Source organism: Cryptotermes secundus, unplaced genomic scaffold (assembly GCF_002891405.2).
Source record: "Cryptotermes secundus unplaced genomic scaffold, Csec_1.0 scaffold3170, whole genome shotgun sequence".
NCBI classification, from domain to species: Eukaryota; Metazoa; Arthropoda; class Insecta; order Blattodea; family Kalotermitidae; genus Cryptotermes; species Cryptotermes secundus.
In genome coordinates, this window is record NW_019742055.1 from 47,736 (window position 1) to 68,623 (window position 20,888).

The window sequence follows — 20,888 nt, forward strand, 5'->3', positions numbered from 1 at the left end:
CCGGACGATGGACAAAGTCCATGTGCCCAGTAATTAAAAAAGATTCTAGTCTGCAAATCAATTGTGCAATGCTTGGAACACCGTGGCCGTTACGTGAGACTACCAGGTAGTACTAAGTGGTCGTGATCCGTGGATGTGACGCAAGCAGGGAGTAGTCTTTGTATGCAACGCTAATTAAGTCTCAAAATGCTCAAAATGATGGCGATAGTAGAGCACCATAGTCAACGTTAAAGCGTCCGAAGCAATTTGATGCTGTGTCTGTATTGTGATATGACGGCAGAAAGTCGGAAAATGGAACAATAGATGGCTGTTGCTATGCAACTACGTAGTAAACACGAACAATAGATGCCTGTTGCTACGCAACTGCGCAGTAAACACGTAGCATAAAAGTTGCGTCATCGGGGTCATCGGTGACTGGCGTAGTAAGTAGCGGTAAGCAGTGGAGGTAGTGAACGTAGGGAAGGTAGTGAACAGTCGAAGTGTTGGATTTGGGGTGAATAGTTCGACGTTTGAGTATTGCGTAAGATTGCGTAGGAATTTGGTTTCTGTGTTTTTCAAAGTATATTGAACGGGTTATAGTTGAAGAGTAATTTTTATCGTATATCCTAGATCGGGTGAGATATCAAATCGACAATGGCCTATCGTAATCAACCATCTAGGGGACAGAGGAGCAGTTTCCACGACGAATGTGATAATTTGTTTCGTGAGTAAAATTGTAATATTTATACTATTTCTGTCTTTGTGACAGGAGCCTTATTTGTGCTTTCTCATCATGGAAAGGAAGTAGGGTCATGTGTTTCTGTGCTCACATTAATATTTGGATCAGCTTTTTCAACATAATTCAGCCTTGGACATTAATTGAATATAGATATCCCCAGACAGCACTGAGTAGCCAAATACGTAGAATATGTTTAAAATTATTGTTAATTTCCAATCATGTTTGCCATCACAACGTTTATGATAAAGGAATTTGGATAATGGGAAGTTTTGATGACCTAACCTGTGAAAGGTGCCAACAATAAGACGAATCAGTCACACATATCCTATGTGATTGTGAGGCCATAGCTTACTTAAGATTTCATCACCTGGGTCAGTTCTTCATGGAACCGAGTAACTTTTATGATGCCCCCATAAATAAAGTCCTACATTTCAGTCAAAGTGTAGAATTAATAATAGAATTAATTAATAAAGTGCGAGAGCCAGATTTTATGGCCCACCCCTTACAACCACCCACACACACACACACACACACACACATACATACACGGGTAGTTTCACTTCAGAAATGGCTTACTTGTTTTTTTAAAGTCGTGGACCACAAGGATCGAACATTCCTGTTAAGCCTTCCACTGGTAACTGCAGTACATTTTGGCCTTCACATTGTCTCTGTGCAGTAAGAATTGGCATTTTGTTTTGCCATTGTGTTTTCCATTTCACTTTGACCTTTGTAGTCACTCTGTCAGAAATATGCCACTAGCTTTAGAACAGGAAAGGCTTGATTCAAATTGTAGAATTGTAAAGGGTGAAGCAAAAAAAAATACTGCATGCACACTAAAAATGATAAAACCACCTCATTCTTAGTGCAGGGTTGCGGAGGGGGGAATGGGCGGTTTGAAAAACTGCAGTTAAATGAAGAATTTTTATTTGCCAAATTACAAATATGCTATCTTAAAATAGATAGCATGCTGTTTATTTCTTGAAGATGTCCTGAAGGTGACTTCCCTCTCTGCACAGTTATTTTTCTAATCTTACCACATAGTGTTTTTACAACTGTCTGTTTCCTTGCCCCACCCTGTATTAATGTTGTAAATTGGCATAGAATATGAGCATCTCGTGTTGCAACACATACAGCACTGAAGAAGCATTTGCACCTGCATCCCCTTATGAACTGAGATAAAGGGACATTGAGCATTTTGAACAGTGAAGATGAGTTTGTGTTTCATTGAAATTAAAACCCATACTAGATGTTTTAGCGAAAGAATGTGGGTGTGATGAAGTCTTGTCAGGCGGTTCGTCTTGTCAAGAAGGAATGGTAAGTCATTCCAGCTTTTCCTGCCTGAGAAGGCTTCATTGGATGTAGTCTTAAATATGAATGTAGTCATTTATGGCATCTGTGACCTCAGCTTTCACACAAATTGCCACTGTTTTACTTGTTTCATGCATGTATATAAAAACGGACATACTTGCTCTCCATTGAATTCCTTTGCTTGTTCTTCTCCGTTGCCTTCATTGTGAGCGTATGACCAGTGACATATTTAATCTCGTGCATTTTTTTTTTTTTTGTGGTTTATATTACAATGTCATTATGTAGACTGTATGGCATTGAATTTTAGGTTGAATGATGAGTTGGAAAGGATTCAGAAGGAAGCAGTTGTGGCCTAATCAAGGTACTACCCTGGCATTTGCCTAGAGGGACTGAGGAAAACCACTAAAACCATAGTCAGGATAGCTGGTGTCTGAATTGAAATTCAAGCTGATCATCTCCTGAATACAGGTCTAAGACACTACTGTTTCACCGCCCTGCTCAGTGCTTATATACGTGTAATTAAGTGCTTATGTAATCTGTGTACTTCAAGGTTCTTGTTTCTCTTCCAGGTTTAATTGAACGACGTAAGCGTCGTCATGAAGGAAAAGGCACCACATCATTTGATTCGCAGACAGCAACAAAAATTGAGTGTTCCAACCGTAGATCTCGTGGTTCAGGAAATGCAGCGTTTTCAAAGTACAGAAAAATTAATGTCAACACAAGAGATCAAGATCCATTAGTGGACAGAAGGAGCTTGTGCACTGAAAATGAGCGTTCTTTGAGTAGAAAAACTACGTTAGTTAGTAGGGGGAATTCTGTGTTATATACTCCAAGAGTTTCAGGCATTCATGAAAGTCAGTCTCAAAATTTTGCTGCCTCAAGTTATCCATGTCAGAATGTTTCTGATTTCAAAAGTGGACGAATGTATTTGAATCCTCATTTTTTGAAGGAAAACAGTAGGTCAGAGTCAAGTGTAGTGGCAGAATACATTGCTTCAGGAAGTAAAGACATTTCTAAATTGAAACATTCTGTACATATAAATCCAAAGGTTCTTGCAGAGCAATCAATGAAAGCTACCACACAGTCACAAGGAACACAACCGCATACTTCGGAATTGCCCTTGGAGCCATCGGGCATTAACTTTCCCACTACAAAGTATGTACATCATAGCAGAACAAAATTAGTAAAGCAGAATGCAGTACCTAGTCACCCAACTACAAGTAACATGGTGAGAAATTCTGGAACTACCTCACAGCCTGTGTCAAAAAAATTGTCTCCAGTAAATAAGAGCTCTCCACTAGGACCTTTGATGTTCATCAGCAGGACAAAATTGGTGTGTGCTAAGTCAAGAGGCTCAAATCAAGGTTTGCAGGGTTTAGAAAACAATAGGCCCTCAGTTCCTGTGCCAAGTGCCTTCACTACAAGACACAAAGTTGTAAGAAGACAGTCGACATTGTCATGGTCCAGATCAAGAAGAAACAGTGCCAGATCTTCAGAAGTAGCTGTGAAGGCAGCAAAAGCAGTGTGTTCCGAACACAAAGTGGCGAGATCCAGTGCGACCAAAAGTCCAATTACAAAATCTCGGTATACTTACGTGGCTAATAAAGTCGCATCAGGTGAAGAATCAAAGTATAAAATAGATAGAAGGCTTCACAAATCTCCAAAGACATTAAAAACGTACTCTCTACAGTATGAAATGCTGAAACGGGGAAGATCTAACCAACGAAATATGAATTCAAAAGTGGGTTGCAAATACAGGAATGGACAGTACCCCTTCAGAAGCTTGAAGTTTGCTAATAAAACATGGAGTAATTCCACGCGTCTACAGAAGCTGATGGTTGTAAACAAGAAATTGAGGAAAATGTAAGTACAGCCCTTTTTCTTTACTTTCCATGTGGTACTTTAATATTTTCATAATCATATTTATGATGTCTTCACAACTGAGATGAATATCTGGGTTCTCTGATAACGGACTTCATTAGTTCATTCCTTCATTCATCAGTAATCTGTCAAGACGACAGGTCCACAATCTCTTCCAAAAGAGTTCCTCCACTTGATGCGATCTAGAGCTTTCTCCTTCAAATGAGAATATCCTCTTCTGTCCCAAAGGTCATCCAGCATCTTCTTACGTCTTCTTCCTCGTCTTCTGGTCACTTCTATCCACCCCTCTATCTTTCCTCCAGTAACTTCTTTTAGAAGGCAGTTACCGCGTAAGGTATACCAATCTAATTAGCTTTCATTAACTACCAGAATAAATAAGATGTATCCAAGGGTGCCTCATGCACTGTGTTTATGCTGACTTAAACTGAAAATATTGCAGGGGATTAAGTGTTCTTGCAATTTTAGTTCCATGGATATGGAGGTTCCTTTTAATTTTTTAGTTAACATCGTGTGACCATGCTGTCCATAGCTCAGTGTGTGTAGTGTTAAATGGTACAAAAATGGCACTTGAGGAAAGAATGTCTAAGGAAGTGCTGATGGCCTGATTTGGCGTGATACCTCAGCAGTTGCTTGGAGGGACTGAGGAAAACCACAGAGAAGCTCGGTCTGGATAGCTGGTGTAAGTTATGACCTTGGGGCATCCTGAGAATAAGTTAAAGAGTGCTGTGCACTTAATTGTGACATCTGATAAACTAATAGATATTATGCAAAGTAGGTACCTGGTGTTTATGCTGCTCGTGTATGGAAACAGCGTTGAATTTGGAAGTAATATGGTTTTTTTTTCTTATTGGTGGCAAAGATAATACAGTATTATGATTTAGGTCACTTGTGTGTGAAACATTGATTCCACCTGTGAAGTAATTTTATCGTGAAGTTCATTTTTCTAAGAGACCAGAAAGATAATATGTGAACAAAATTTAATTTGTGACCAAAAATGTATGTGTAAAGTTGCAAGTGATAATTCCTTAGAATTACTGGGTTTTTGGACTGGATCTGGATCTGTTTCCAAAACATCGTGTCCTCTAATACATAGAATTCCAGACGATGGAAAAATTCCAAACACCCAATAACTCTGTGTGTCATCCACCATTGTCAAAACCCTTCAGGATAATTCCTTAGTTTAACTTCATGGAACATACTGCTTAAGAATCTTCTAGTTTCTCATCTGTTTTAAATTTTATGCAGAAGGTCCATTAGCATCTTCGCTGGATGTTGGGTAGCTTCAAAGAAACTACCAAGGCTGTGGCCCAGTGCAACATTTATAACATGCAAGTTTTTTTTTTTTTTTTGTATTTTTCTTGGTTATTAGTCTTCTACCCAACCCCCAAATTGAAGGTCCACTTCTTGTCAGCTGTTCATGATTGTTTATTCTATCTGCAACCTATACCATAATTTATTAAGTAGTAAAATCTAGTACCATAATTGTAATGAGTATTATGAATATCACCATAGTCTAGCCGGTTTCCGAAGCCAAGATGAAACTCAACATTATAGATCTCCCCCTAATATATGTGACTGATTGGTTCATTCATTTATTCATTCAGTAGATAAACTACATTGATACAGGACATGTCACTTTGTTATGCAATTATCTGAATGCATTTATTATAAATATAAAGTTACTAGAAATATAACATTCTATGCATCTGCGTATCAACAGCCAATATTCGAGAATTCTTCATGGAGACAGTCTTTTATTGAATAATGGCAACCATTTAATAAGCAAGGCCTTCAGTTCCTTTTTGGTCCATTTGGTCCATTTGTGATTACCTAAGGCTTGTGTTGAGGCCCCTGTTTATCGTTGTATGAGTCTGGCAGGTGTCAGTAAATAGCCCACAAATTGATAGAAAATATAAAACATGTTACATTCGAAGTGGAAAAAATATTTATTTCTTGACATATCTTTCGCCAACACTGATACGCTTGTCCCATTGCTTTACCAGTGCATTGAAACCCGCAGCATATAGACTTTCAAATGTCCTTGATAGCAATTCTTGACCCAGTTGTGAACCACTGTATGCAACAAACACTTCCCAATATAAACAGGAAACATTTCTTTATTAATATCCTTGCATTGAGTCCATTTCCCCACAAAACACGCACAACAGAATGCTGCTGTTTGGTAGTACAGTCCTCAAGTACGGTCGCCAGTTCGACTACCAAACAGCCTCTGAACGTGCGCATGAGTGTCTGCTACCTAGGCTGTCATGAAGCTGTACTGTGCTGATACCTAGTGATACACACAGAAAACCTATTACACCCATTACAGCTGTTTTACTTCCATTTGTGACCTGTTTACTGACTCCCTTGTATTACAGATGTACAAGAATTATTGTGTAATATTGTGACATCATTGTAAATATGCTTCCTTTGTAACATGCTGAATTTGTTTCAGTGGAAACAGTCCAGATTTTGGAAAAGGCAGAGAGCAAGGAAGGAATGAACATAGCCTAAATTTGGTCAGGATAGGGGGAGTTCTGTATAGAGCATCTAAGATGAAGCTCACGCAGAGTGTTACCCCAAAATGCAGAAGTCACACTGAAGGAAGCATGGCAAACCATAACATAAAAAGTAAGTATTCCCTGTCCTTTGTAATAGTTTTATGTTGCAGACTTGTAATGTACCCTAAATCTGTATTGACCGAATGTGGAGATTTTGGTCAACATTTATGAAAGAAAATTCAGGGATACAGTTTATGGGGCCTAAATGATTGAATTATGAGAAATTGCTTTTATAAGCAAATCATCTTTTCAAATCAAATTTCAATTTTCAGGGTCCAAAACAAGGTCAAGTTCTGCTGTGTACATACGCGGGAACAAATTTTTAATGGATGCAAGCGGAAGGACTATGGTACGAGCTGCTGTGAAACCCACCAAAAGTGGAGTTAATGAACCCTCCATGGCGAATGTACCTTTGAAGAGAATAGACATTGGTGGAGTAACGTTTGTTCCGAAATCACCAAATGTCCTCGTCAGAACCAATGCTCACAATGCAAGAAACTACCTGAGGTAGGTTTTGACCCAGTGTTGATTTAACTTGAATTTCAGCTACAAGTTGTAGATTAAAGAAAATAACTGAAACCTTTTTTTATGTTTCAGCCAAGCAAAGCAGAAAAGTATAGCACTCTTAACCAGCAACCTGAGGAAAAGCAACCAGCCTTGTATCTTTTACCATCGGTTTGGAAAATGTGTGAGGAAAGATAAGGGCACATGTCCACATGTGCACGATCCTAAATACATAGCCATCTGCAAGAAGTAAGTACTTTGTGGAGAATATTTTCTTTAGATTGCTTTTCGCAATGTTCGTATTCTCTGAGTGTTAGTCTATGATGGTTATACTCATTCATACTTAATATGAATAATATATAGGTAATGATTGTGGAAAAGAAAATTGTTTTAAAATGAAGTTGTGGACTCAAAGGAGTGTGAGTGGGGCTGCTCTATTTATGTCTTTATCTGTGCACTCTATGAATATGAATTGTAATGTCTTAGAAATGAATACTTTTACATGAAGATTGAAAGTAATGTATACTACTACAGGGTTTGTTTGTAATTTATCTAATGACTTTACAAATGTTTCTCAATCTTGCAGTTTTTTGCGAGGCAGTTGTGAGGCTGGCGACTGTACACTCTCTCACGATGTTGGCCCAGAGAAGATGCCAACATGCAAGTACTTCTTGGAGGGTTGCTGTGTTAGGGACAATTGCCCTTACCTTCATGTGAAAGTTAGTGCAAAGGCCGATATTTGCAAGAACTTTCTTTGTGGTTACTGTCCTGATGGCCAGGAGGTAAGTAAGAGAGTTTTATTTTTTAGTAATTTGTTTATTGCTACACAGCATATGCAAGTCATGTGTTCATTTTATCATAACGGAGTGAGCCGTACCAATAAAGCAAGTGTTTGTTTGTAGCCTACAAATTCCAACTCCGGTAACAGATTTTGTATGTTCTGAAGCCTTTGACAGGTTTCTTTGTGCCATTTCCCCTAGTGCCAATGCAGTGGTTATCCCACTGTGGCTCTCAGCATAGGCTTGGTAGTTTAAAAGGAACGTACTATGAAAAACTTAAGGAGGGCAATGCAGTACTCTTTATTTTGTTTTTGTGTGATTCTAAAGAGGCCAACCAGGTTAATACCAGTGAGAAGGGTGATGGTAATTTAGTTACCCAGAGTGCCAGTCAAAATGGTTGTAATCTGCTGTCATGAAAAGCTGATGTCAGTCTTCATCTGTTCTTATGATCCATGCTTCTGTGTGATGCAACATTTACAGAGTAGCATGGGCTTTGTAGAGTTGATTTTTTGCATCTTCAGACTAATGATGGTTAATTGGGTTTTATATTCAGAATCATAAAATGCAGTGAATCCTAAATATTTAGAGCTTTTCACCTGTTCTGGTGTTTTACTTCTGACTGGTCACTTTTCTCATGTATGCAACATTTTTAGGTTTCCTGTGTTTGTAGAATATTGAAATGTCTGTCAGCCTGAGATATGGATCAGTGGTGGTTTGAGCCTGTAAGTTAAATATAATATTATAGTAGCACATGTGATGGTTTTCAAATGAAACCTCGTCCTCTTTAAGAAATCCAGCAGCAACACAGAAGTTCTTTATGGATGGGATCCATCAGCCTGTGTGTCAGTGGACTGTCTGACTCACCATCCATCAGGACTGTTTTTATGGGCCTCTGCTCCTTCACTCAGAACAATCCTCCAAACAGGTTTCATTTGAATGTTCCTCATAAGTAACTTTCAGGTTTCGTGGCTATGTATAGATGGATATGTATAGAACAGTGGCTGAGAATTTAATAATTTTTTGCTATAAGTTATGATCATCTCTCACTTCCCGTGAGTTTGTGACTGTCATAGGAGAGGTGTTAGGGTAGAATGTGCAACATAAAACTTTAATACAAGCTTAATTTTCAGTGATGTACCACTTCTTCTTAATTATGGCCCTTGGGGCTGAGTCATAGTAATGCAAATATTCTGTCATATAAAGAAATGTTGCCCAATTCAAGAACACAGTTGTGGTAAAGTAACCATTTCATCCGGTGCTGGGGAACTGCTGTTACCAGAATTTAGTTTGTTGATTTCTTGTTTAGTTTTCAGGATATGGTTGACCTTGTTAATACATTGACAATTCCTAATATCCAGTGCAGTTTAAGTTGAGCTAAACCAGTTGATTAACCAAATAACAGACTTTTCTATAAAGGAGAATTTGTGACTCTGTGTAGATTGTAAAATTAGATGATGATTGACACTTTGAATGTTTACTGTGATATATTGATTTTTCAATATTGACAGTTTGTATATGATCATGATGATGTTTTTCTGTTTAATGGAGCAGTGCAAGAAGCGACACACGTACCTCTGTCCAGAATTTGAGAAAGCAGGTTCCTGTTCAAAAGGTAAGTCCTGTCCTTACCCTCACAAAACTATAGTTGAAAAGAAGGTGAGAGCTCAGAAGCATACAGTGACAACAGATGAAGCACACAGTACAAGAAATGAACGGAAGAGATATTATGAGGCAGAAGAAACTGTTTCAGTGGAGATTGATGCTGAACCTCAGAATCCGCAAGTGACAAATCAAGTAGACAGTAGTGATCTGAATGTAAAGAGGTTGAAACTATTAAAAAAAGTTGATGACATGAAGCAAGCAATGCTGAATGAAGAACGCCTCTCAGATGAACAAATGGATGGTACTCCGTCTGAAAGTCAGGAGCCAAAGGTAAAACGTAAACTAGGAATTTTACCAGCATACATTCCTCTTGGCTGAGATCACAGTGATAATGTAAATGATATGATTAAGTTTTTTGTTTTTATGTAATGTATTATCAAAGTGTATAATAATTATTTGAAATAAATTCTTCATACATAAATTAATATTGTTCTTTATTTGTGAGAAGATTTTGTGTTCATAATCCCTCACATAAAGCACAGACTTGGAAACTATGCTGTACTTGGGTATAGAAAGGAGTGAGTGGAATTACTGGGTTTATTAATGTTGTGTCATACACAATTGTCTGAACCCTTTAGAATCTACTTGGATGAATGAATGTATAAGGGGTGGGCCTTCTCAGCCCTTGCAACGCGACCTACAGTGGTCTGTTGTGCTTAATCTACTTGGATAGTGTTCAGGGAAGTGTTTTTAAGGTGGTGGTTTCCGTGGTAGTGAGGAAAATATTTTGGAAATTTTCCCATGATGTCTCTGGAGTCATGGGATGATCATCGGAAGAATGTAAAATTTTAGGTTTGGACATACTGTTTACGTGAGATTTTAATGGTAGTAACTTGCCTTGAAAGAAATGAGTTATTGGTGTTTCGAATTCTGAATAATCCATGCTTGTGTTTCTAAATTATGTGTGAAGGTAAAAGGTAAATGTAAAGTTCTCTGTGTGCTTAACTAACTAAGCACTACACCATGAAACGTATGGGAGAGTGGATGTATAGACCCACATTGTCTTGACCTCAGCATGAGTTGGAGGTGAGTGGTGAGCTTCATGCCCTGCCTGCTTTATCACAGGGAAAGAGCCCCTAGTACACATTGGATGGGAGGTTGGGTGGACTGCAGAGCCAGTCTGGACAACATGGAGAAGTGAAAATTTGTCCCCACCATAACTTGAACTCTGACCCCTTAGTTGTCCAGTCTGTAGCCAGTTTCTATACTGACTGCACTATTCCAAAAAAATGTTTGGTTGAAACACCATCTTCATGAATGAAAAATTAAATGTCCCAAATTTATTCCTAGTCTCGGAAGTGGTTCTTTTAAGTGTCTGTAATGGCACGTGACAGTGTTTGTTTTTTAAATGGAAATAACTGACTGTACTAAACTGATTAAAATCAGCAGTAAAATTTTCTTAATTTTCTGAAGAGCTTTCACTGACAAAAGAATCATCATGGCTAAGTTAAAAACAGTGTCGCAAGTTTGTGTCCTAGAACAATGCTTGGGTGCCAGTTCAGAGAAAACCAAATATATCTTGAACCAAATCTATTGTGAGCTTTTTCTCTACAGCTGAAGCTATAAAATCAAGCATTGCACTACATTCGCTTAACTAGAAAGTGGCAATATATGTTTTAAGGTGATGGGAAGACATACAGAATGTTTGGCCAAAGAAAAGTACAGCATTACTGAGGTAAATGTACAGTATTGTAGTTTTGTGCTAATTTGTTATACTTCCAGTTCTTGAACTCCTGATTTCAAGCCGTGTGTTAGATTCAGGTAAATGTTACCATTTTAATATGAGGGAAATGATAATTCAGTAACAGTTTTTAAAACTATTTTGATTCATTTGTTTCAGATATGACATCCTTATATAACCAAATTTGGTTGATTTCCATCGTGTTAAAGGTAACAGATCAGTGTATTGTTATTTGTGCCACCTGAATGCTGGAGAGAAGATATCTTGGTAAGGTGATATGTGTAAGTTATGAAGAGTTATTGTCAGAGTTACAACGCAATGTAGTCTATTGAGGGTCAGCTGACTTTGGAGGAACATGTTGCCTCCATCTTAAGGGTCAAAGACTAAGCCAAGCAAGAAACCAGTGTGAAAGCAGGTGGCAACAAAGACTACATGGAGTTATATCCCAGAAGATAGAGCTCTTCATATCCAGTGATGGGAAAACCTCAGATCCTTGGTATGTAAGTTACATTAGGTGAAGAAATAACATTTATGTGGGGTACAGAAGGAGAAACTAATGCTATTGACTTCTAGTTGCTGTTTTTCAGTCTGATTCCTTCTGCTGGAGCAGGGAAGAAAGTAAAAGCCAGGTTTGTGATACTCCAGAACAACATATTTTTCTTTGTAATATATTTGTTATCAACTTCTATACAGTGTCTTAAAGGACTTTTTATATCATTTGGAACTAACATTACGGTTGTCTAGGATGTGACACCATGTAGTTTGGTGGATAGCTACCAGTGTTCCAGAGACTATATCAAACTACATGGTGTTACACTGAAGATGGAGGCGACATGTTTCTCTGAAACATCTCTTAACTTTCGGTGGACTATGTGGCATTTTATCCCAGAAGATAGAACTCTTCAGTCACCACTGGCAGAACCACAGATCCAATAAAGGCAGACACTGTGTGAAGATCTTTTTTGATGTTTAGCCTGTGACCTGAGGAATGGTGGAGAGCTGATAACTTATCTCAGTGTTATACTTTATGTATATACCAGTATCAAATAAAGAATTTCTCTGGCATATTTATTCATCTCTTTCTTTAGAATAAAAATTGTCTTCAAAATAAGAAAACTGGGGTATTTGTAAAGATTACTGTCACTTTGTGGTTTGGTAAGTGTGTACTAGTTTCAGAGGAACCAGCTGCTCACATCCTACTTACCGTGTACCAGAAGACAGTAATCTTCATAATTACTGTTATGAGAACGTCATTTCTTACAGGAGACCTGAACTTGGGTATATTTCCTCTCAAATATGATGTTCCCTTGGCCAGAATATACAGTATCTATCAAATGGGCTGACTGTAATAGAGGTGTTTGATTATTTTTTCCTATATCCTGCTACCTTAAACTGTGTTATAAATGGCAGTCGGCCAGTGTATAAGGCTGACACCCTTATTGCCATCTGTGTTCTGATCATCTATAAAATGTCTCAGCCTTGATGTGTCTCAGCCTTATGGGCCTTCATGCCTTGTTAGAGGAATAGCTGTACCTTTAACCTTGTATATGACCTGTAATGAGTGGATTGGTGTATCAGTATTGCCGTAGACTCATATTTGAAAGGTGTTTGGTTTAAATCTTGGCTGGAACACTGGGTTTTTGTGATTTTCGTCAGTGTATCCAGGTGAATGCTGGCATAGTAACTGATAGGCTATGAACACTTTCTTCCAATTCCTTTACAACACAAATCACAAATGTCACCCTACCACTGGGCACCGTATGGTTCAGCTACTGAGTGTGTTGTAGAATAACAGAAATAGCTGACTCTTGATTTTTTTTTATTGCTAGTGGGGTGGGACTAAGTCCCTTGTACTTTGCAGCCCCAGGTGATAGGTGAGGGTGATTGTGGAGTAATTGGTGGAATGAAGATTGGCAGGGGAAACCACAGTACTCTGAAAAAACCTGCCCCAGCGCCACTTTGTCCACCACAGATCCCACTTGACCAGACCCGGGATTGAACCCAGACCGCCATGGTGGGAAGCCAGTGACTAACAGCTTGAGCTATGGCATGGCCTGATCCTATGATTTACTTAAATGTAACTGTGACAATAACACGTGTATCAACAAAATTTCAAGAGTACGTCCCGCCCATTTTGTCTACAGTTTATAGTCTGTTCCATACTAACTGAATTCATCTTTGCTTTTGTTTAGGATATTTGCTGACATAATTGCTCACACAGTCTGGGGGAGCTACCCTATAGTTGTCTTGCCTTTGTTCTGCCTCTGGTTTTGGGTAAGACATTTATGTGGTATGTGTGTTTATGTACTATGAAACATTTTATAAAATTATTTATTTTATGTAGATGTGGGGCTCTTTGTATGTGTAGTTTTGTCATTACTCCTATGACAACCCACTTCTTCGGAACAGTTTGTTGGTCCTGAAAAGGACCGTGGCTGATGAGATGTTTGACCGGTGAGGTAGCGCGGCGCGCCCCGGTAAGGAGAAAGGCTAGTTATGGTGAATGGCTTGTGAAAGGCTAGTCATTGAGCGCGGTCGCTGGAGCGGAGAGGTGATAGCTACGCCAGTTGCCCGGTGTGTCAGGTATGACTACCGGCGAGTCCGTGCGGCCTAGTTGCCCAGTGAGTCGGGTGCGACCGGCAGACAGCTGTGGCAGTCATGCCTGGCGCAGTGAAGCGCCGATGCCTCCGTAGACCGAGCGCTGGCGACGAAGCCTGCTGGCTGATGCTGCTTGGTGTGGCTAGCTCGTAGGCTGGTGATGAACTGCATGACTCGGCGTTGGAGCCGCCCCTTTTTATACACTGCTCGGTGGGGCGGAGCGAAACTCGAAATTGAGAAGGAAGAATTGATTGGCTAGCGCGCGTAATGGTGTAGATGCGGGCTAGCGCCGAGCGTAGTATAAATGCGATCGTTTGAAGCAATCTGATTGGTTAGCGCATGTGATGGTGAAAAGTGATGTGAAGAGCGAGCGTTGCAGAAATGCGTGATATTGTGGGGATGTTCCCACATAGACATGACAATTCTATTGCTGTGAGGCAGTAATACAGACTGAATATTTGGACCCTAGAAAGAGGAAATAATGATCTGAGGAGTATCACATAACCAGAAGCTTCACAGGGTGACTTTAAACATTATTTTAAATTAAAGGGAGATTGTGAACAGTTTTAACTTGCACTAAAGACAGAGATGAATGAGTGATATTTCAGATACTCAGATGATGTGTCAAAGGCATGGAAGGGAAGTATTATAGCCTCCTATTAGGCCATTTACTGGGGAATATTTGAGTTTTTAGACATCCATCATCCAGTTTTAATTTAAATTGTATTAATATACCATCATCAAACCATGTGTGTCAGGATAGTTCGTCTCCAGGTCGAGATCTAAACCTAGGACCTCCCAAATGCTAAAGAGAAGTGCTGACTACTAGTTCATGTAATTAGTAGCAGTTTTGAAAGAAATGAAAAATGAATATAGCATTTTGATTGGAAAACTTAAAATGAAGAAGGAATGACTTGGGAAACCAAGATCTAGATGGAAGGATGCTAAAATGGATCTAGGGAGTAATTCTCTTGCAATATGGAAAATCTTGTTCATAATGAAAATATCACTTTACCAAAAATGTTTATTAACACAGTGTGACAGTCTCTCCATTCAATTAATCGTGAAGGATAAAAATATATTCGCATCAATATTATTTTATTAGTAGACTAGACACTTGTGAGGTGAGGGATGAAGGGACTGTCAAGGGGGGGAACAGAAACACATACTATGAATAGCATCAGTTCAGAATGTGTTAGCCACCAGTTGACTTGTATAGTGCTCATCCAAACTGAACTAAAGCAATTGTTTTGGCTCAGGTAGTAGTTGCCGATCTGTGCTACTACTGCACCTTTAATGGTTCCGACTTCCTGCATTCCTCACAGCTCTCAAGATTAGAGTCCTGTACTGTATTTAATGTTTCATAATACTGCCAACGGTTCCATACCACACTACGTGACAGAGTGAAATAAGTTGTTCCTTTGAAGAGGATACATAAATAGCCCTAGAATCAATCAATTATGACATCCATTTTCCTTCACAGACTTAAAAGTGTCTAAATGGACATTCATGAAGGATGAGATTTAATGAATGAGTATCCAGTTGGAGGGTTGATTGTATCCAAGCAGAATTGGGCAGTGAAGCAGCAGTGAGAGGGATGTCGTGTCAACAGCTTCGGACACAAAGATCCACTGCGTCAGCCAGTGGATCATATCTTCTGTCTTCATTGTAACAGGATTCAAGCCGCGAAGGAAACATGCCTGGAAAACAACAATTGAGAATATATTGTGTACATATGTATGTTCACCTGGCATCATGGGAACATAAATAAGATATGTATTCAGCATTTTGGTTGGAAAACTTCAAGGGAGGATAACTGCTTTGAAGATACAGAAATAGATGGGAGGATAATATTTAAATGGATCTTGTAGAAATGGTTTGGCTCTTCTGAATTGGGTAGCTGTGGGGTCCACATAAGAGGATTACATACATTAGTCTCATGATGAAACCTTAGCTTTTATGAAAGAACTTCCTGGCCTTGTGATTACTGGATTTTTGGACTTTGTTCATTGTCCACTATTCTACAGAACACGTTTTAGAAACTGGATATGTTTCTGAAGAATGCAATCTTAGGGGCTGTGGTAGTGTAGATCTTGTGTGAACTGACATTTTGGAAGAACGTTCCTAAGATATGTCGGTTCACACAAGATCTACATGGCGCCATGTCCCACAAAATGGCATTCTTCATAGTCATTGCTGTGAAAACCTCAAATCTTAAATGGATATGTTTCTGTTCTCAGATAAGCGGGCGGGAGACACCTACTCTGTTGGGTGTTTTCAGAAAGATCCAACATCAATCACTGGATATGATGGACAAAGTCCAAAACTCCAGTGATCTCTAGTGTTATAGATCATTGTCAGGACCATTTAGAATCTAAGTTCTTGGCCTGTTTGATAATCAGCTGCTGAATGCAGACCATGTACCGTACATTTGGTCGTTGAATAAGGCATATCATTCTTTCCAACATTATGCATAGTTACAGGATAAAACAATCTGTATTCTTTTGGATGTCTTGTGACATTTTTCCTGATGATTTTGGGATGCTATCAAGTAATTCTTTCACTGTTTTCTCTTATGTTGCTTCTATAATTTTATATAAAATTTAGGAATGTTGACATATGAAGCCTGCCCTGAAAGTTGAAACTGAGTCATTGGATTTCCCCTTTATTGGTGTAAAGGTATTCATGGGACTTCTCAACTGATTTCAAGCTGATACAGAAACTCATTATTCAATTCAGATGCATGTTTTTGGCTGCCTACTCCTTATATAAACTTAAGATATCTGTTGCCTAGGGTGTTGATCATTCATGATTGATTCGTGTGTAAAGGTGTGCCTTTGCTTAATGACATTCCCACCATGCTTAACATGGCCACAATATGGAGGAGAATGGTCAGCTTCATGTCTCAGACACTTTGCACCCTTGGAAAGAGCCCAATGTACCTATTGCACAGGAGGGTGGTTGGGCTCCAAAACCAGTCTGGACATGGTGGTGAATCTCTGCCCTGCTGGGAATCAAACCCCAATCCCAGCCAGAGACTGATCTGGGGCTATTTAATCAGGTTATTTCAATTGCACTGGTTACCCACTGTCATTTGTAGGATTACTCTCAACGATAAATTAGAACGGACACGAAAGGAAGCAGCAGTCGTCGGTTTTGTTGCACTGTTCCAACTAGAACTGACTGTGCCATTTAGGTCACCATGTTTCAGAAGATTGAAACATAGTTAATGTGTCTGTAACCAATGTTGATATTTTATCAATGTTTTTGAAGATTCTCTCAGAACTAGAATCATTATTTGTAGCAAGAGCTCCATATACTTAAACATTCCATAAATTTCCTCATCTGTGGAAAAGCGAGGTGTGTGTAATCATGAATACTGTGAATGTGATATAGACAAGGGACTTTGCTATTAGTTGCGTTTTCTAAAGTACCAAAGAACAGTGAAAAAATATGAGTTGTGAAAAATAAAGCTAGTTACATGCTCATGATCTGAATGAAGGACAAAACTTTGATCATTATCTTTTGTGCACAGTAATAGTTAATCATTATACCATTAAGTCTGCTAATTTGATATAATTATTACCACTCGCAGATCCTCTTGGGACAGCTGGGAGATACCCCCCTCCCTGATAATAGCCATGTCCATCTCATGTAGAATAGTTGCTTGCTCAGCCAATCTCAGACGACGACGTAATCCTGTGTGCATGCTATGAATTCGTAGGAGCACTTTCTGTAAAATAAATCCCTTAAAATATAGCTATAGCCTAGTTCAAATGTCCTTCGTAGAGTGATTTATAGTAATCAATTATGACAGTGACATATTATTAACTCTCCTATAAAGCTTAACAGTTTTTTGGTACTTTTTCTTCCTAAAAAGTTGAAGTAATATGTGAAGAAATTTATGATTTAAAGATCCTAGCTAATATTGTTCAGGGATATAAATCAAGGAGAGATGAGCTGAATGTGTAGCTCACAGGATGCACAGAGAATTTTTGTAGGGAAATCTGTTTACTTAAGTATGCCTTAATATTGGTATAGGTTGGAAAACAGTATGGAAGTGTTGCAGCCTATTTTAAGATACTGCTCAGGTTTGTCAGTGTATGGGCCACGAATCTTATCTAGGACCTTTAACACAAAGCAGCAGTTTTAATCACCCATCTATAATGTTCAGAGGGGAAGTGTTTTAGAATGTAAATGAGGAAAGTCCAAGAATATGGGGAAATATGCACCCAGACCTTATGGAAACTGGTTGTAATATCTCTAGCTATAAATTAAAAGCATTTAAAAGAATTCTGTTGAATACCGTATGACTACACTTCTGCTACAGCAGACTAACTGCAGAACTTTTAGAATCCCTCAGTTAATGGTTAGAGCTTACTGATTTAAGTGTTGCCCATTACATCGCGTAAGTCACATCTCTCAGTGATGCTTTACAACAGGTAGCAGTAGGGTGTATATTATTTCACCCTGTTGTAACTATATCTTATTATTTTATTGAATTTCATGCAGGCCTACTACCACCGAACATGAATTGCTTTCTTCTGTTGCAGAGATATGTCTCACTGTTTCATGATCAGTGGCATGGCAAATAAGAAATACCTGTGTAATTTTTAGCATTGGTTGCAGCATGGATAGGAGTTTTGGATTATCCAACTTTTTTCATTTTCTGTGCTACTCTGCCCCCTCTATTATCATAAGTAATCAAGAGCCCACTGTATATACTATACATACAAATACAACAGATGCTATGCTTTACCACATGCCCAGGGTAGAGATAGGAGAGGTGATATGGATCCCCACGAAACAGGTCTATGGACTTGACAATATCTTCTGGCTTTGGATGGACACCACTGCCCAAGAGTCCAAGAACATATGCCCAGTGTTCATGCTCTTCTCTACCTTTGAGTGTATCGAGCTGTGCTTGAACACATCGGAACACTGGTTTATAGTTATATAATCGTTTGCGTAGTCCTTCCATAGCAAACTCTGTTCGCTGCTGCAGAGTCCAGAAATGTTGACACAGAAGCTGTCTTGGAAACAGGTACCTGTTAATTAATGAATAAACTTTTTTTTACTGAGATTCAAACCAAATGTTCATAAGACAGAGCATTAATGAGCAGCCATGGTCTTCAGAATTAATACTCACACTAATGGGAATACGATGTAATTTGCAAATGGTAAAGTAGACAAAATTAGCATAGGGGCAACCCTAATCATATCTTTCGGCATCTGGTGATACAGCTCAATTTCCTTCCTAGTAAGGCACTTAAATTTAGCTGGTGTTGACAATTTTCTGTGGATTTTAAAGTAGTATTTCATATCCCTGTAAAAGTCTTTAATCCCCACCATAAATATCCGGTAAACATGCATTGCAGTTGGAAATTTCTTTTCCAGTACTTTCCCATAGCCTTTGACAAATTGCATATAGCGTGATAGAGCATACTGTTGAATGCTTTTAGTACTTTTTTGTTTTTCTGAGCCCTCCTGTGATTTACTTTCATTAATTAATCTGTAAAGAGAAAAGGACATCATTAAGTATGGCAAAAACAATTCCCAAAATATGGTCTGATCTACACCTTTGTTAAATGCAGTGGAATGCAGTAGAGCACCATTCATGCAACATGACATAAAACACTACAATTAAGTAAATAATAAAAATTAAAGTAACAATGAAAGTTTTATTTAAACCTAAGTTTCTAATTTGGTTAATGATATTGCAGTCAGTGTAGCAACTGGCTACAAGCTGGATAGCCAAGGGGTCAGAGTTTGAGTCTCAGTAAGGGCAAGAATTTTCTCCTCTCCATATCATCCAGACCGGTTTGGTGGCCAACCCAGCTTAATAGCGAATGGGAACTGAAGGGGGGGGGGGGAAGCTCATTTCCCAGGAGTAACGCAGCTAGGACATGAAGCTGACCACCAAGGTGAAGAATGAAGCTATACATCTACTCCCCAATGTGTCTTCATGGTATAGTGCTCAATTAATTACGCAGAGGGACAACTTTAACTTTTTATCTGGTTACACCACCAGCACCTTTGTATTTTGCACAACTGCTGTGATTAAAAGTAATGAGCACCAAATTTTTAAAATTCCAATTACACCAAAACCCACGTTAACGATATGTGAAAATAATATATTTCTTTATGATACACAGAGGATTTCGCGCTTTACATATGTAATTTCATTTATAATGTCAATAGTAATGACACACTGTAAGGTAGTGTGAAAGGTTAAGGTTACAATAATTGAAATTTCTGATATAAGACAAAAGTTTCTTTCTGCATAGTAATTACAGACCTATTACTACATATAATGATTCTCTGGCAGCGACGAATTCGCCACCAGTGTGTTTTAACCAACGTTGAAGACATATGTATTATAATATTTAAACGACAACTCTTGTTGTTATCCTTGTCCTTCACATGGTTCCTTTCTCCTTGGTCCATTAATAGCAGACGACGTAGTTAATTAGCATCATGATCCGTGATTAACCAGTTTCCAAAACTCGTTGGTAACGTCGATAACTATGTAGCACTAGTGTCGCTCGATAGACTTCGCACTCCCCCGTTATTTTAAAGGGCTACAAGTTGGTGTTATGAATTCTCACAGAAGAGTGGGAAGAGTACCGTTTGCTGAGTATTAGCTTAATTAATCAATGGTTTAATTGACGACACTGTCAGTAGCCCAGGCCATATAGCGTCACGAGATGGAATGATCAGTGAATGATATTACTGTTGGTGGGTATGAAACTACATGGTGGTGCATTCCAGAAGACCTCAATTTTGAATAAGGAGTGGCGCACACAGCAAACGTCAGTAATCTATTTTGCTTATACATTTATTTTCGCTTTCGTGAGAACCTCAAATTTGATGGAGTGAATAATTAATTGGGAAGGATGTTAAAGGAAGTGGTCGTGGCTTGAGAGGTACAATCCCGGTGTGTGACTGTAGGAACAGAGCAGAACCACAAACCCCTCAATGAGGATTATAGTCATTTTATAGGCTAGGAATTTGACCAGAAGTTATACTCGCTTGACCGAAAATTCCAATTTAAAAAAATGCAGATCATAGAGCCGAGTGTCGAAGATTTCATCAACTTCACGCAATAGACCAAAAATAGAATTTTTCCTTTGTTGGAGATGGGGTAAGGTGATTTAGACGTGAACTGTGCCAACCAATTTCCAGGGTTCCTTGAA

General features: G+C 38.8%; 2 protein-coding genes across 2 annotated transcripts; one reads left to right on the plus strand and one right to left on the minus strand.

Annotated features, from left to right (window-relative positions):
* Positions 1 to 438: 438 nt before the first annotated feature.
* On the plus strand, positions 439 to 9,834 carry LOC111873031. Its single transcript, XM_033754926.1, has 7 exons — positions 439 to 703; positions 2,596 to 3,889; positions 6,363 to 6,538; positions 6,741 to 6,975; positions 7,066 to 7,221; positions 7,559 to 7,754; positions 9,303 to 9,834. The coding sequence occupies exons 1-7, from the start codon at positions 634 to 636 to the stop codon at positions 9,729 to 9,731; spliced, it is 2,556 nt and encodes an 851-aa protein (XP_033610817.1). The 5' UTR covers positions 439 to 633; the 3' UTR covers positions 9,732 to 9,834.
* Positions 9,835 to 14,698: 4,864 nt separating this feature from the next.
* LOC111873032 (LETM1 domain-containing protein 1) lies at positions 14,699 to 20,507 on the minus strand. Its single transcript, XM_023867400.2, has 5 exons — positions 19,991 to 20,507; positions 18,842 to 19,204; positions 18,452 to 18,740; positions 17,279 to 17,425; positions 14,699 to 15,392 (listed from the first exon to the last, which is right to left on the minus strand). Exons 1-5 carry the CDS (start codon positions 20,137 to 20,139, stop codon positions 15,216 to 15,218), a joined length of 1,125 nt encoding a protein of 374 aa, XP_023723168.1. The 5' UTR covers positions 20,140 to 20,507; the 3' UTR covers positions 14,699 to 15,215.
* Positions 20,508 to 20,888: the final 381 nt, after the last annotated feature.